This window comes from Talpa occidentalis, unplaced genomic scaffold, assembly GCF_014898055.3.
Source record: "Talpa occidentalis isolate TD23 unplaced genomic scaffold, MPIMG_talOcc4v2.1 talOcc4.15, whole genome shotgun sequence".
Taxonomy (NCBI): domain Eukaryota; kingdom Metazoa; phylum Chordata; class Mammalia; order Eulipotyphla; family Talpidae; genus Talpa; species Talpa occidentalis.
The window spans coordinates 18005958-18020108 of record NW_023601543.1 but is presented as its reverse complement, the minus strand read 5'-3'; the positions used below and the strand labels follow the sequence as shown (position 1 = coordinate 18020108).

The 14151-nt window shown below is 39.8% G+C and overlaps 1 protein-coding gene across 3 annotated transcripts in view; it reads right to left on the bottom strand.

The window, feature by feature from the left end:
* Positions 1-14151, bottom strand: part of TENM1 (teneurin transmembrane protein 1) — a 734894-nt gene that overhangs the window by 4347 nt on the left and 716396 nt on the right. For all 3 annotated transcript variants that reach the window (XM_054695568.1, XM_054695569.1, XM_054695570.1), the window contains 4 exons: positions 10285-10581; positions 3584-3971; positions 1523-2743; positions 629-771 (listed from right to left, as the gene is read on the bottom strand). In XM_054695568.1, coding sequence (XP_054551543.1) covers positions 629-771; positions 1523-2743; positions 3584-3971; positions 10285-10581 — 2049 coding nt within the window. The remainder of the gene's footprint in view (positions 1-628; positions 772-1522; positions 2744-3583; positions 3972-10284; positions 10582-14151) is intronic.

Here is a 14151-nt window from a genome sequence, read left to right as displayed (position 1 = left end):
ATTAATGCATACAAGAACTGGGGTACACGCCAGATGGGTGAGAGGATTCACCAGAGACAGAGCAGGGAGCAGAACAAGCAGACGGACCGAAAGCACTGCTGAGGGGAGCAGCGGGTGCAACAGGAAAGGTCTGCCACACCATGTGGGTATCTCGCTGGCCTGCTGGGATCAAATCTGTGCTGCAGAGGCTGCAGACAGCTTCACAGTGCTGCACTCAACCACCTGCGCCACCAGGAGAGGCCTGCATTCCCATATTCTTAATGCATTAGCCCCTAATTTATTTTGTAGTTGGAAATCTGATGTTTTTATGTCTCTTAGTGAGCCATTTGCTCTATATGTAATCCATAACTGCCTTTGGTAGCCCATTTCAGAATGTTAAAAGTTCACTTCCTCTTGTTAAGCTACCAGAGCAGTTGCCAAGTCGCATTAGTCTCTCCTTTTCCAAAAGTTCCAGTCCCCTGATCCTTTCCTCATGGAAGCTTGTTCTCTACCTCCTCATTAATCACATTTTCATGACTATTCAAGAAGACTTAAAAATAAGTCAGCAAATAAATGTCAATACCATTTACGGGTGTTGGATGCTCTTCTGTATTTTCAGCTAAATGGAGATGGTGCAACTTGTACTCACCTTTCCAGGATCCCACTCTTGAGTTTTTGTCTGAAGCTGTAGAAGCTCATATGTTAATTCCAAATTTTCTAGTTCTGGTTTGGGAAACCCAGGTAGAACATTGTGTAACTGGAAACCAAAGAGCTCCAACCAACTTCCAATGTCTGTGAGACAAAAAATTGAAAAGAAAAAAAAAATTCAAAGCCTATACTTTACAACTTTTGTGGAAGACTTTACAGAGGTTTCCTCAGTCCTCATTATGTTCAGTTAATGGGAAGTTATGGATAAAATTCCCCCTGATATTACCCACCCTAAATGATCTCATCCTCTCTTTATAGGGAAACCTTTTCATTCATGGAAAACCAAAGAGACAGATTCAGTTTACTACATGGACATTCTTAACGTGGTGAGGTAATAAGGCCAAGTAGACTGAATATTAGATTTGATGCACAAATTTTCTTTTTTTAAAGATTTATTTTATTTATTTATGCATACAAAAGCTGGGGTGCAGACCAGAGGGGCAGGGGATGAGAGGATTCACCAGAGACTGAGTGGGGAGCAGAATAGGCGGATCTACTGAAATACACTGCTGAGGGGAGTAGCGGGCGAGACAGGAGAGGTCTGCTGCGCCAGACTTGGGTTCTTTTATGAAATTATTTGTATAAGCTCTTAAGAGTGAAACCTATACACAGAAAGCTTAAAAGGAAAGAAAAATGTGCAGACATGCAAAAACATCATCTTTTTTGCCAATTTGCACAGTTTCACTCACTCTAGAAGACTAAGGAAGAGAGTGCACAGTAACTTGTGGGCTAACTGGCAGGAAGAGGAAGCATATTTACAAAGGCATTGAGATGATGTGATAAACACTACTGAGTTACCTCAAATTTAGCATACTGTTTGACACCATGTAAGTACCTGTGGTATACTTTGCAACATCTTGAATTTTGCCAACTGGGTAGTTATTTTCAAAGGAGTAGAGGTTGAATGGCTTAGGAAGGAGATTCAACTGTTTCCATATGTGATGATTAGGTGTAGTCCATCTACCAGCAATAACATCGTAATCTCTTTGCCCAAGGTGCACTAACTTAGTAAGGAAATCATAGAGTCCTCCATGGAAACCAATGATGACCTGAAAGTCAGGGTAAGTATCATGATAGATATCGCCATAAGGAGTGTAGAGTATCTCTTTTATCACCTGACCTCGGCTGCTGAACACAGCTAGTGGAGTGCCTGTATTATCACAGGCTACGTAATATTCTTCACTACTGCTCAGCTCCATGGCAATAAGGTGACCTTGGAGATCATAGTACAGAGATGTAATCTCTGAGCTTGTGTGGTTGTACAAATGAGTAACTCTTATGGGGTTGGCAAGATCTGCATAAAAGAACTGGAGATGCTGCCCCAGGCTGGACTTACTGGCGACACGTCGCCCAAGCCCATCATAGTAATACTGCACAGTCCAGCCAGAAGCCTTATTGTAGGCTTTCTGCAACAGACCATTAGAATTATATTCAAAGATGTCATTTCCTCTCTGCCTCAGAAAGCCATCTTCATCCATCTTATACTGAATTTCTCCTAGTCTGGTGATGCGGTCTCGGAGGTCATAGCGGAGTGGAGTAAGACGGGCACTATTTCCATGGCTTAAAAGGTTGATGTTTCCATTCAAATCATAACTATAACGCCACTGGGTTTTATCATTTACAGAAACAGTTTGAAGTTGTCCATCAGCATCGTATTCATAGAAGTATCTTGTTATATTGGCATCTACTCCCACTCTTATATCACATATTACCATACGGCCCATATTATCATATTGAATGGTCATCCAGTAGGCAATTGCCTTTAGGATTTCATATTGGACTTCAATAACTTGTCCATTGGCACTGAAGATCTTGGTGTGCTTCATCACTGTCGTAGTTATGACTTGATTTAAATCATAATTAATTACACTGAATTTTCCAAACTGCTCTGTTCTACCAGAGACATCAACATATCGGTACAGATCTATGGGCAAAGGAGTTTCATTTATCACAGCTTGCATGCTGGTGACACGGAAGTTATTGTAGCTGTAGTCAAATCGTGCATTCACGAGACCTTCTTCACTGAATCTGAAAATCTGGCGTCCAATAAGAGGTCCTGAAGGAACCAAAACAAAATAATAAGAGCAAAGCAAGAGGCTTAATGGTGAACACGCCAGTGCTATTTTCTTTAGTACTGATGCTTTTACATTCTAACTAAAATATTAGAGATTGATCTCTGATGATATGTCTGGGCAATCATCCCCTAAAAACATATTCTCATAGCTGTGGTTACCAAGTATGAAAAACAAATTTAAAATACTATATATTATAGTTGTAGAATAATTTGATTATAGGCACTACAGAAGTAATAACCCATCCAGTAGCTGGGGTGATGAAACTGACATTATAAACAAGCTCTCTTGTTATAACAGCTGAAAAAAAAAATACTTCTAATTCATTTAACCTGAGCTGCAAAGTCAGAGGGTCAGGTTTGACAAAGTCCAGCATTCAAGTAACTGGATTTGGACATTTTAGAAACGCAAAGGATGAAATATATTACAAAGGTCTGACTTTTGATGATATTTTGCCATCAACTGAGGCTTATACAGGTCACATAAGGCTTGGGTTAGTTTTAGTGAGCCTCATATCTTGCAGCTGCATCTTTGGAAAGATTTCGTGGTAAGTAGCAGTGGGTGCACAGTTAGACTAGGTACTTAGATCTCACCTTTCTTGAAAGCTGAGAGAGGAAGAGAAGTACACTGTACGTTTTTAAGAAATCAACTTTCATGCAGCTTATGATATGCTTTTAATTTTCAATGGAAGATAATTTGATAGCTATAGTGAAAATTCATTGGGTTGAATGTCTATAGGTTAATGATTCTTTCAGACTGTGGCCAGCAAGTTTAATAAGAAAATTCGGATATGGTTATACGTATCACACCCTCTCACAACAAACCTGTTTGCCTGTATCTGATTGTACAAATGAAGCCATCGTGCATCAGATGTATTGTCTTAATCACTCCAGAAGACTCTTCATATGTTAATGTGACTTGAGTGGTATCGTAGAGAATCTCAGACAGCCTTGCTTGCTTGGTGTATTTATATAAAACTCTGCGTCCTGTCCCTAGATGCAGGTTCTGTAGCAGTCGGCCATCTCGGCTGTAGTCTTGGATAAAAGAAGTGCTGCTGTCAGGTGGGGTGTAGATGTTCCGGTAGTAACCCACTGAAAGCATGGTTTGTAAGCTGTGGCGCACCATACTCGGCATGGTGACAGAGAGCAGACAATCCGATTGGTCATACTCAAAGATGTAACGCCGCTGGCTATGTAAGAGAAGCATCACGGACTGAAACGAGACAAAGGCAGACCAGCATCACATGTACCACCAGAGCATAGGAGATGAAAGGAAATTCACATTCATCCACTCAACTCAAATTTATCGAGTACTTGGTTATAGTCCCGGTACAATTCCCACCCCCCTTGCTGTGATCCTATTCCCTTCTCCCCCCCACCCCTGTAGTGTGTCACTGGTTTACAGTTGCTTGTTGATTTTGATTTTTGCTTTACTATAATTAGTCTTTTTCCTGATCCCTTATTTAGGTTTTCTAAATTCTTGCTATGACAAAAATGAAAACGATGTAAAAAATATACAAAATTAAAAAACCAAAAATAAAAAAATAAATAAAATTTCTAAATATGTGCTACATATTTGTGGAAAAAATCTGGAGAGATATATACCAGGTATTAAAAGTTCATTTCTCTGGGAGATAGGATAGTGCATGATCTATGTGTTCTCTTTATACTTGGGATTACCTTTTGAAATAAGAATGAATTTCTTTATAGTAAAAAAAAAATAAAATGAGATTGAGAGATTAAAAAACAAATTATCGAGTACTTACTATGTGCCAAACACTGCGGTTGGCCCCAGTGGATACAGGCACTGGGGAATAATGGGATCTATCCTCTTAGCACTTACAGTTTAGTGGAGGACAAATAACTATGTGACTGGGCCTCCCCGGAGGCGCAGCGGTTGAGCGCTGGGTGGCGAAGCTGCCCGCAGCCTCTGCAGCGCCGGTTCGATCCCCCGCCACCGGGTAAGGGTCCCACATGGGCGCACATGGCGCGCAGACCTCTCCTGCCGCCCGCTGCTCCTCTTTGTCAGTCTGCCTGCTCTGCTCCCCACTCTGGCTCTGGTGATTTCTCTCACCCTCCCGCACTTCTGACTGTACCCAGTGCTTGTATAAATAAACAAACAAACAAACAAACAAACAAATAAATAAATAAATAAATCTTTAAAAAAAAAAACTTAAAAAAAACCCCCACGTGACTACAGCGTAGGTGGAAGTGCAAGGCGTTTACCAAAGGCAGAGGGAGAGCAGCTCACCCAGACATAAGAGGTCAGGCAAGGCTTTCTGAGGAAAGCAACATCCAGGTGGAGACCTAAAGGATGACTAGGGGTTGGTCAGGTGATGGCAGGGAGGCAGTTGGGTGGGGTAGGGAAAGAGTTCTCCCGATAGAGGGAACAACATTGTGACAGTCTGGAATAGAAAGCGAGCATGGATTTTTCAGAGTGAGAGGAATTTTGCGTGGCCAGAGCAGGAATGTATTGAGGAGGTGGTTGATGAATGGCAAGAGATGAGGCCCGTTGGGTAGGCTGGGTCAAATCATGCCAGGCTATGTTTGAACTGAAGCCTGTTGGCCACAGGGAACCATTAAAAGCAAGTCGAAGGTGATTGCAGAGCTGGGAGAAACAGTCAAGTTGGTAATTCCGGAAAGGTTGCAATCGCTTCAACACAGCGACAGATTGTTAGAGGGAAATATGCCACGTATTCAGTTAGAGTCACCAAAAAGCATTTATTGATTTCACTTAGATGTCTTCCTGAGAAGTTGTATATAAAATATTATTAGTATTGCTTTGCAATTCATCTTTTAAACTACATTAGAGAAGCCGGCCATAAAAAATGAGAAGTTCTTAGGGCATGCACCCCTCCCCCAAACTGATCTGAACTTCAGAAAGTTATTTGTTGAGATATAATGCCATGCAATTAATAGGTGGTTCATAGATATTGGTTTATGTTATTTTATTTATTTATTTTTTTGGTTTATGTTATTTTAATTTTAAATGTAGACATAAAGGAGTGTTGTTTTAGGGCGGACTCAATCCTATTTCTAATTGAAAAACATTTAAATCCTTTTTTTAAATAAAAATGAAAACCATTCATCCCTGAAAATTCTGGTAACTCAAAAGGGAGTATTACCCCTCTCTTCTTGAGAATGGCTTTACCAAGTGAAAAGATGTTTTTCTGAACTTGGCAGTATGAAAACAATAGATATCTTTTCATTTTGTAAATAGAAATTATACACAGTTATGACTACAAATCACACAGAGAAACAATGCATATTTAACCCTTCCACATATGAAGTTATATGCTAATATTGAATGTGTTTCTCAAAACTGCATCTCCTCTCTGCCCTTCTGAGAATTACTGATTTCCAGTCGCATGTCAGGACCGTGAAGTCAAAGGCAGCGCATTTTGCTGACGCACATGTCCTTTCTTCTGTCCCCACCAAATACCCTGCCGTGGATACTGCACGTGAAAACCCTGTCACCACGCCACCCGTGGACAACATGCAGTTCTGAAAACCCTGATGAACAAAGGACAGGAGACATGGGCTTCTGGCATGGCCATGGAGACGCGAAGGGAAAAGTGCTTCCTTGACCAAGGCAAAACTCAAAAGACGGGGGGAAGGAGGGATTTTCCTTTGGATGAGGGAGCAGGTGGAAGCTGGCCGGGGCAGAGTAGCTGCACACAGAAGCCGGTGGTAAATGCCTTTGCATTATTTCTGTGCTGAAAGTCAGATTTCTCACTGCCTTTCCACTCTCTTCTGTCAATTTGCCATGGACAAATGACATCTGTCACCTGTGACGTGGGCCAGGGACAATGACCATATGGCTCCCACACATTATCGAGGAGCAGCTTGCCCAGGCCATACCTTTTCCAGTCACTCTAGCAGCCTTGCCAAACATTTATAGCACATCGCCATTGTGTTCGCTCCCGTGCTCCCACCCTCCCAGCTCCAGGAAGCCACTGCCTGACCCTGCTCTGGGTGGTGCTGATGGCTGTGCTGTCTCCAAAACTCCCTGGTCTGTTTAAAGCTTCCTGCCAATGGCAGGAATGTGGATGACGTGATTAGAAATCTCGTGAATGCAACCGTTGTCTTGCCAGAATGCCATTTAGCTCTCAGTTGGCTGCTTTTCCACTTTGGGTGGGCATTATTATCAGTGTGTTCAAAAACAATGCTTATGGGTCCATCCAAAGACCACAGCACTGCTGCAGGATAAAAGGCCATTCCTTATTAGTCCAAACAATGGAGTGTAAGGCTTTTAATTTTTAAAAAATTGATTGTAAGTCCTAAAAAGCGATCATTGTAAAGAAGAAGAAAAAGAGAGCAATCATGGCTGTATTTGAACAAGAATAGAAACGAGAGTAGAAATTTGAAGAGTGAAAGCATTACAAAGGCCACCAGATGGCAGTGCGGGGCCACCTAGAAGCTCCAGCCAAAGGCTGTTGTCCCTCCAGGCAGCCTTTGAAATTTCCAGCTCCAAAGAGGCAATTTTGTGTAAATGTGTAAGACTAAAGCATCTTATTAAATGATTATAAAATATATTTAAATGCATTTTAAAATTGAAGTTCTTAAGAATGATTTTAGGAAACTGAAAGATTTACATTTACTGTAATACAAAATTTTAGCCCCACAAGTCTTCAAAATATAATTAACTCAGAGAAGTCTCATAAATCAAGATAGAGAATTAATGACCACATAGAGAAAATTTAAGAAACAATAATTGATTTTTTTTAATACAGGGAGATCATTTAAGCAACCACAGCTATTATCCAAATAATTATTTTTCTCCTAATGGCTACAAACCATTGTGCATGAAAACGATATGCATAACTTTCACATACTCTAGAAGTAGAAGTCAAACCAGTTTTACAAAATGTCTGCATGTTAAGGTGAAATATCTGCTGTTTGTTTTTAAATATATTATGGTATAGGAATGGCAAGCAATTTTACAAAAGTAGTTTGGGGTATAAGAAGGTACACATTTTAAGAATTCTTACTTTAAAATATACAAGAACCAGCCTCTTTGTCCTTGCTGTGCCCCACAGACACAGTGAAAGAATATGCTGGCAAAGGTCAAACTAAGGAGAGTTCTGAAAAGAGCACAGGGAGACACAGAGCCTCATCCCCTCAGCCCTTCACTGGAGAAGTTAAATGTAAATTAGATTTTGGTTAATTCAGGGTTCTTTCCTTTTTCCCTACAATCGCAATTTCAAAGATGCTTTAATTTCCTTTCTTTTTTCCTGTCTTCTTTCCTCTCTCCCTCCCTTTCTTTTTTCCCTGTTTTAATTTATCCCTATAAGTTCTGAACTTAAAGATAAATACTTAAATACACCATTTAAATGGAAAGAAATTAACTTTTATCGAGTGACCAACTAGATGTGCTGGGTGCTTTATATTTTTCATTTAACCATCATATCTATTCAGTGAGTTAGTTATTATCACAGGTAATAATGTTAATAAAATCACTATGATGATAAATGATTTTTGGAAAGCAAAGAACCATTTCACAGTGATGTGTTTTGTACATTCTGAGTATTGCCTAATAGGATTGCTGAAGTCAGGGGTTATGTCTTAATTAGAGAATAAATTAAATGTGAAATTAAAAAAGGGTCAAAAGTCAACCAACAGGCACAAGTGATCTGACTTGTCTTCTGGCCCGTAAACTAGTGGAAGCCATAAGGGCTTTTCTAGATATGTTATTCTGGGTCAATAAAGTCTTATTTCTGTCCAATGCAGACAGTTTTCTTTGTTTTGTCTTGAAAGAAATATTGCCAACTAAGTTTCTGTAGAAAGAGAACTTATGTGAAGTTTGCTTCATGTGATTCTTTGTTTAAGTAAGCTTGATGAAATAATCAGCTAATTCAGAAAAGAGAAACAGTCAAATTGCTTCACTGGTGTCAGGGAAGAGGTTCAATGGCTGCATACAGGGCTCAAATGTCAGTTTTCAATACGCTCTTTTGTTACTGTAGAGACAGCCTAACTAGAAAGTCTTAGGAGCCGAGATACCACTGCCTATAGGTAATTAGCTCAGTGGCCAAACTCTGGAGCTAATGAGGTTGGGGTTACGAGTTCAAGCCCATGTGAATGCCTGGGGAGTGCTGGCTATTTCACTAATCACATGCAGGGCCAGTGGAGGATCAGCGCAAACCCATCCTCATTCTTGGTAAAACGATTCAGCCCATATTCTGCTAATAATCAGTGGCATTGTTTATTTTACATAAAGGTCATCATTATATGCCTTTTCCTTTAGGTCAACATACCACCGAACATTTGGATTTGGTTAATTTTGTGACCACTTTAGCCCTTTCTGGGTGTTAGTCATAGAATTTTGCTAATCATTCTTGTCATCAAAATTCAAAAGAGGAAAGAAAGACGCAATCTATGAGATTCAGATACTCCCAGTGTAGAGTGAACAATATACATTTGGTTGATTCCCTCAGCATGAAAGGACTTGAGTGGATACAGCAGGGGACTTCCTCCTTTATCCTGGCTTCCAAGTGGATTTCTACTTTATCTCCTAGAAATTGCCAACCTGGCAAATTCCCCAGCGACAGACTCTGGGAAACAGTACACAATAGCTTACCCATGACATACAACCACTGGCACTTTTTTTTTTTTTTTTTTTGGTAAACAAAAGGGCTTGGTGTCATTGGGTGCTTATAGTGAAGTTCTGCCTTGTGAGCTTTGAGCTCCAATGACTTTCCTGAGAACTTTTAGGGGTTGCCTTATACAATTACCCTTGAATTCTCAAGGAGAACATTTTTCAATTTTCCCAGAAATTAATTCAGGACTGTCAAATTCAGTTGAATGGGTAGATTTGGGAAATAAGAGCCAGTATCTTAGGATGTCAGGAATTGAGATGCCAGACAGAGATCAATTTCTCTTATTGTCCTTTGCTTACTGATCTGGCCAGAAACCATCTTGCTGTGTGTGGGCTGATGTTGGATAAATGGTTCTGGTGTTGGCATTAAAAATCCTTGTTTATTCTGAACAGAGAGAGGCCACCAGTCCCCATTACAGTTGTTTCTGGACACTTACTGCCTCCAAAGGACTATGACCAATGAGGCTCTCCTGCACCATTCCCTTAGGCTGATTACTGGTGAAAATTAGTCCTAAATGCACACTACTAAAATTTCACTGACTATCCTAACAAGATTAGAATTCCTTATCCTCTGTGTAAGAGGCTTTTTTCCACAGCTGAGATACATTAACACACAATTTTATAATTTTCTGCCTGTTTTACCTCAGTGTGAGCTTTCATAATAAAGATCCCTTTCAAGAGCATGAACAAATATGCTCAAATGAAGAGAAAGCTAAGCCATTATTCTGACTTCAGTTTGAGAGAGTACTTGGCAGAGTGTGGGTTTGAGGAAAGTTTTCAGCTGAAAAGCACACAGCACTGTTTTGTGCATGCAGAGGAGCCAGAATCTAGGCTTTTCTCCTGCAGGTCCTCACCAAAGTGGGCAATTTGGGCCACTTTCAATATTCTCATCCAGAAACTCAGAACTAGTTTATTTTCCTGACATACTTACCTTTTCTAAGTAGGTGTAGCTCCATATTTTCCCATCAGCCCAGGTTCTTGAAATTATTTTTCCACTCTGGTCATATTCCATTTTTTCATTCCATGTCCCTCTTTGAATAAATGTCACCAATCCGGAAGGTGAATATGTGATATTCACTTCATTATATCTGCTCACAGGAGACCACAGAACAGGTCGTCCGGTCTGGTCATAGAGGATTCGAAGGGTGAATTTCCGATGGTCATCATAGATCTTTCCTGTGCGAGTTATATGGTCGAAATCTATGGAGAGCAGGTTTCTGTTATGGGCCTACAAAAAAGGAGATAGGAAATACATTTTAAGCACCGCCATGGTCGCCCTTATCTAGCGTACTCACAATCTCGCAGCTTTTCCTGATTCTCTGACAATAGGGTCTCTCTTGCCTTTGAATTCCCATGCTTTGTGTTCCTCAGATGATACTTATCTTTATTCTCTCACCAGATCGTACCATGTTGGAGTTTAGTGGCTATGTCTTAACCCCTGGCATGTGCTACATTCTTGACATATGGCTATTTTTTTTTCCTGAAACCTTAAATGCCCTGACAAATTTCTCAATAATTATTTTATGTGAGCCAGATGCTTATTTAGAACTGGGGCTTCCTTCTCTGTTTTACCAGTGAGTTGGCTAGAATATAGAATAGTGAATTATTTATGTAATCAGAATCTTTTTTAAAGGGATATAGTGAGTCCCCTTTAGTTTATATAGATTTCCTTTTTTGACTTCTTTGTGGTTGGGGCATGGAGTTACATGACCATACCTATCACAGGGGAACTCAGGTGATACTTTAGCAGCAGAACCCACTCAGAAATATATTCATGAAGGCCAGTTTGTAAATATGATAGCTGATGGTAGGGTCCCCTTGTATTCCCTAGGGAGGGGGGTACCACTAAGTGAGGCTAAGACATGAATTAAGTTTGGATGCCAAGTTTAGAAACAAGTACTAGTTTGGCATGCTTCTAGTTGCTTCCTTGACTGCATTCCTTCTGTGAGCCTCCCAACCACGAAGTCCTAGAGAGAGTGCAACACCAGGGACTTCACTTCAGCAGGGGTCCTTGAGAGGAAGCACTCAGTGGTGCCTGACTGAGGAAATTCCTCTGGGCCCACAGAAAATAACTGCACGACTAAATATAAAAAAGCTTTCAAAATTAGCAAAAAAGACAAACCTTCACTGAGTTTTCAAAGCAACTGGATGACTGATTTTTTTTCTGTTCTTCAGCTAGTAGTGTCAACGTTTGGTTCTCTCAGCAGTAACCTCTGTGCCAACTAGTGACTACAGAAACAGCTGAAGACAGTGCTGGGAGAGGGCAGCTTCCAAGGAGGGTTAGGTGGGAGGTCAAGGGTAGAGGGCTTTTACAATTTGTTTTATTTTAGCTTAGTTGTTTTAGTGAGTTATTTTGTCTTGTTTATATTATAACTTTTTATTTGAAAAGAGTCTGACTCACAAGACGTTACAAAAATAGTACAGAGTCGCTGTGTACTCTTCACCCAGCTTTCAAGGGACAGACTTTTAATTTGGGGGGAAGGATTATAAGCACAAGTAGCAGAAAGCAAAGCCTGAATGAAAAAAGGAGAGACTTTGAGAAGGGTAAGAAGCAGGGAGCGTCGCGGACACACTGAATCAGCTGTGTGTCCATGCTCCAGTCACTTCTTCTGCCAGGGCCTTCGTTCTCTTATCTGTGAACTGGGAGTGACGTTACCATTTTCCACTGCAGAGTTGTGCTAAGAATAAAACGAGATTTCATATACAGGTACCTGGCGAAATGTAAAAGTAACATTATTAATCGTTATTTTTAGAATATAATGGATGATTACTTTTCTCATTTTAGTTAGGCTTTTGAATAGGTACAAGTGTCAGACTCCTAGGTGACTATAGCTTGATGAACTAGATTTCTCTCTGTAGGAATTGTCAACATGATCCTGAACAGAATGTTAAAAATCTGGCTAATGAGGTAAGGGGTAAAAAACCAACATTAGGGCTTGACTACATTCATCATAGTTGGACTAAACTGATTCACAAGTTATTCAACTGGACTCTATGTTCATTTTAAACTATCGTGGCCAAGGATTCCTTTAAATATCTGGAATTTATGCACTGTGTCTCCAGAAAAATGTGTATATGCATATACATGAATATTTTTCAATAAAATTTCAAGGGGGCTCTAAAACCAAACATGAAACCTCTAGGGGTCTCAGGAGTTCAGCTTCAAAATGCTGGTGCAGAGTTTTAAAAAATGTTCAGTTTACATGGAGAAATATTATATCAGTTCCAGGTGTACAACATAAGAACTTGATATTTGTACATCCTGCAAAATGATCACCACAGCCTAGTGAACACCTGTCACCGTCCGTAGTTATAATTTCTTTCCTGTGATTAGAACTTTTAAGATCTCTCTTAACAACTTCCAAATATATAGCATTATTAACTGTACTTTAAAGTACATGCTGTACTTTGCATTGTTGGACTCATTTATTTTATATTTTAAATATTTTTATTAAGATTTATTTTTTATTTATACAAGAGCTGGGGTACAGGCCAGAGGTGTGGAGGGTGAGAGGATTCACCAGAGACAGAGTGGGGAACAGAACAGGCAGACTGACGAAATACACTGCTGAGGGGAGCAGCGGGCGAGACGGGAGAGGTCTGATGCGCCATTTGGGAATCTCCCTGGCTGGCCGGGAATTGAACCTGCTCTGCAGAGGCTGCGGACAGCTTCACAGCTCTGTGCTCAACTTGTTGCACCACTGGGGAGGCTCTGGACTCATTTTTTTTAAAACTAGAAGCTTGACTACCTTTGCCCATTTCTCCTACCCCACTCCCAATACCCACCTCCCCACCACTCTCCACCTTTGGCAACCAGCAATTTGCCTTCTAGATTTTTATTTTTCAGATACCACATATAAGTGAGATGCAGAAAGTTTTTATCTTTTTTTAATTATAAATTTTTTTTATATTCTCCATACAATTGTAACCCCCTCATTCTGACCCCAATCCCTCCCCTCCCGCCACCCCCCCCAAAGTGTCTCTGGTTCATAGTTTTTTGTTGATTTTGATTTTCACTCAAAGTTTTTATCTTAATGGACTAGATGACTGCGAAGTCAACATTCTCATTTCAGACTCTGTGTTTCCTTGCTAACTTTGTTTCTTAACACCATGATAAATGGGTATTTTTTCATTGCATAAAAATGGAAAATATAGAAATATATAAAGAAAATAGCTACCTGTAAGCCTACCCTCCAATGCAAATCATTACTTATACTTTGCTGCATTTCCTTCCATTTATCCCACATTTTTGTATAATCTATGTCCATACATTCAAAGACAGACTATAATTAGGATTGCACTTAATGTTTTATGTCCTATTTTTTCAGTTAATGCTTTATCTTTGGCATTCCTTATGTTATTAAATATTCTCAAAAAGTGATCTTAATGGTTGCATAACATCTTCCTACATGATAATAATTTATCCTTTCTCCCATTGTTGGAAATTAGTTTTAATTTTCCATTTTTTTTGCATATCTCATATTTTGTTGAAGTTTTTCAAATGGATATTTCCTTAGTATAGAACCCTATAAAGTGAAATTGCTGGGTCAAAAGATAAGAACATATTAAAGACTCCTGATGCAACTTGAGATATTACTTTATAGTGTGCAAAGGTTGTACAAATTTATTCTCCCATTAACTAGTAGTGGGAGAGCCCATCTCATTTCGTCCTTACTAATATTGAGTATTATCATTGTCGGTGATTTTTTTCCCAGTAGGAGAGTGGGGAAATGGTATGTTACTGTGGTTTAAATTTGCATTTATTACTAGTGGCCTTGAATCTTTAACCTCCATTGGC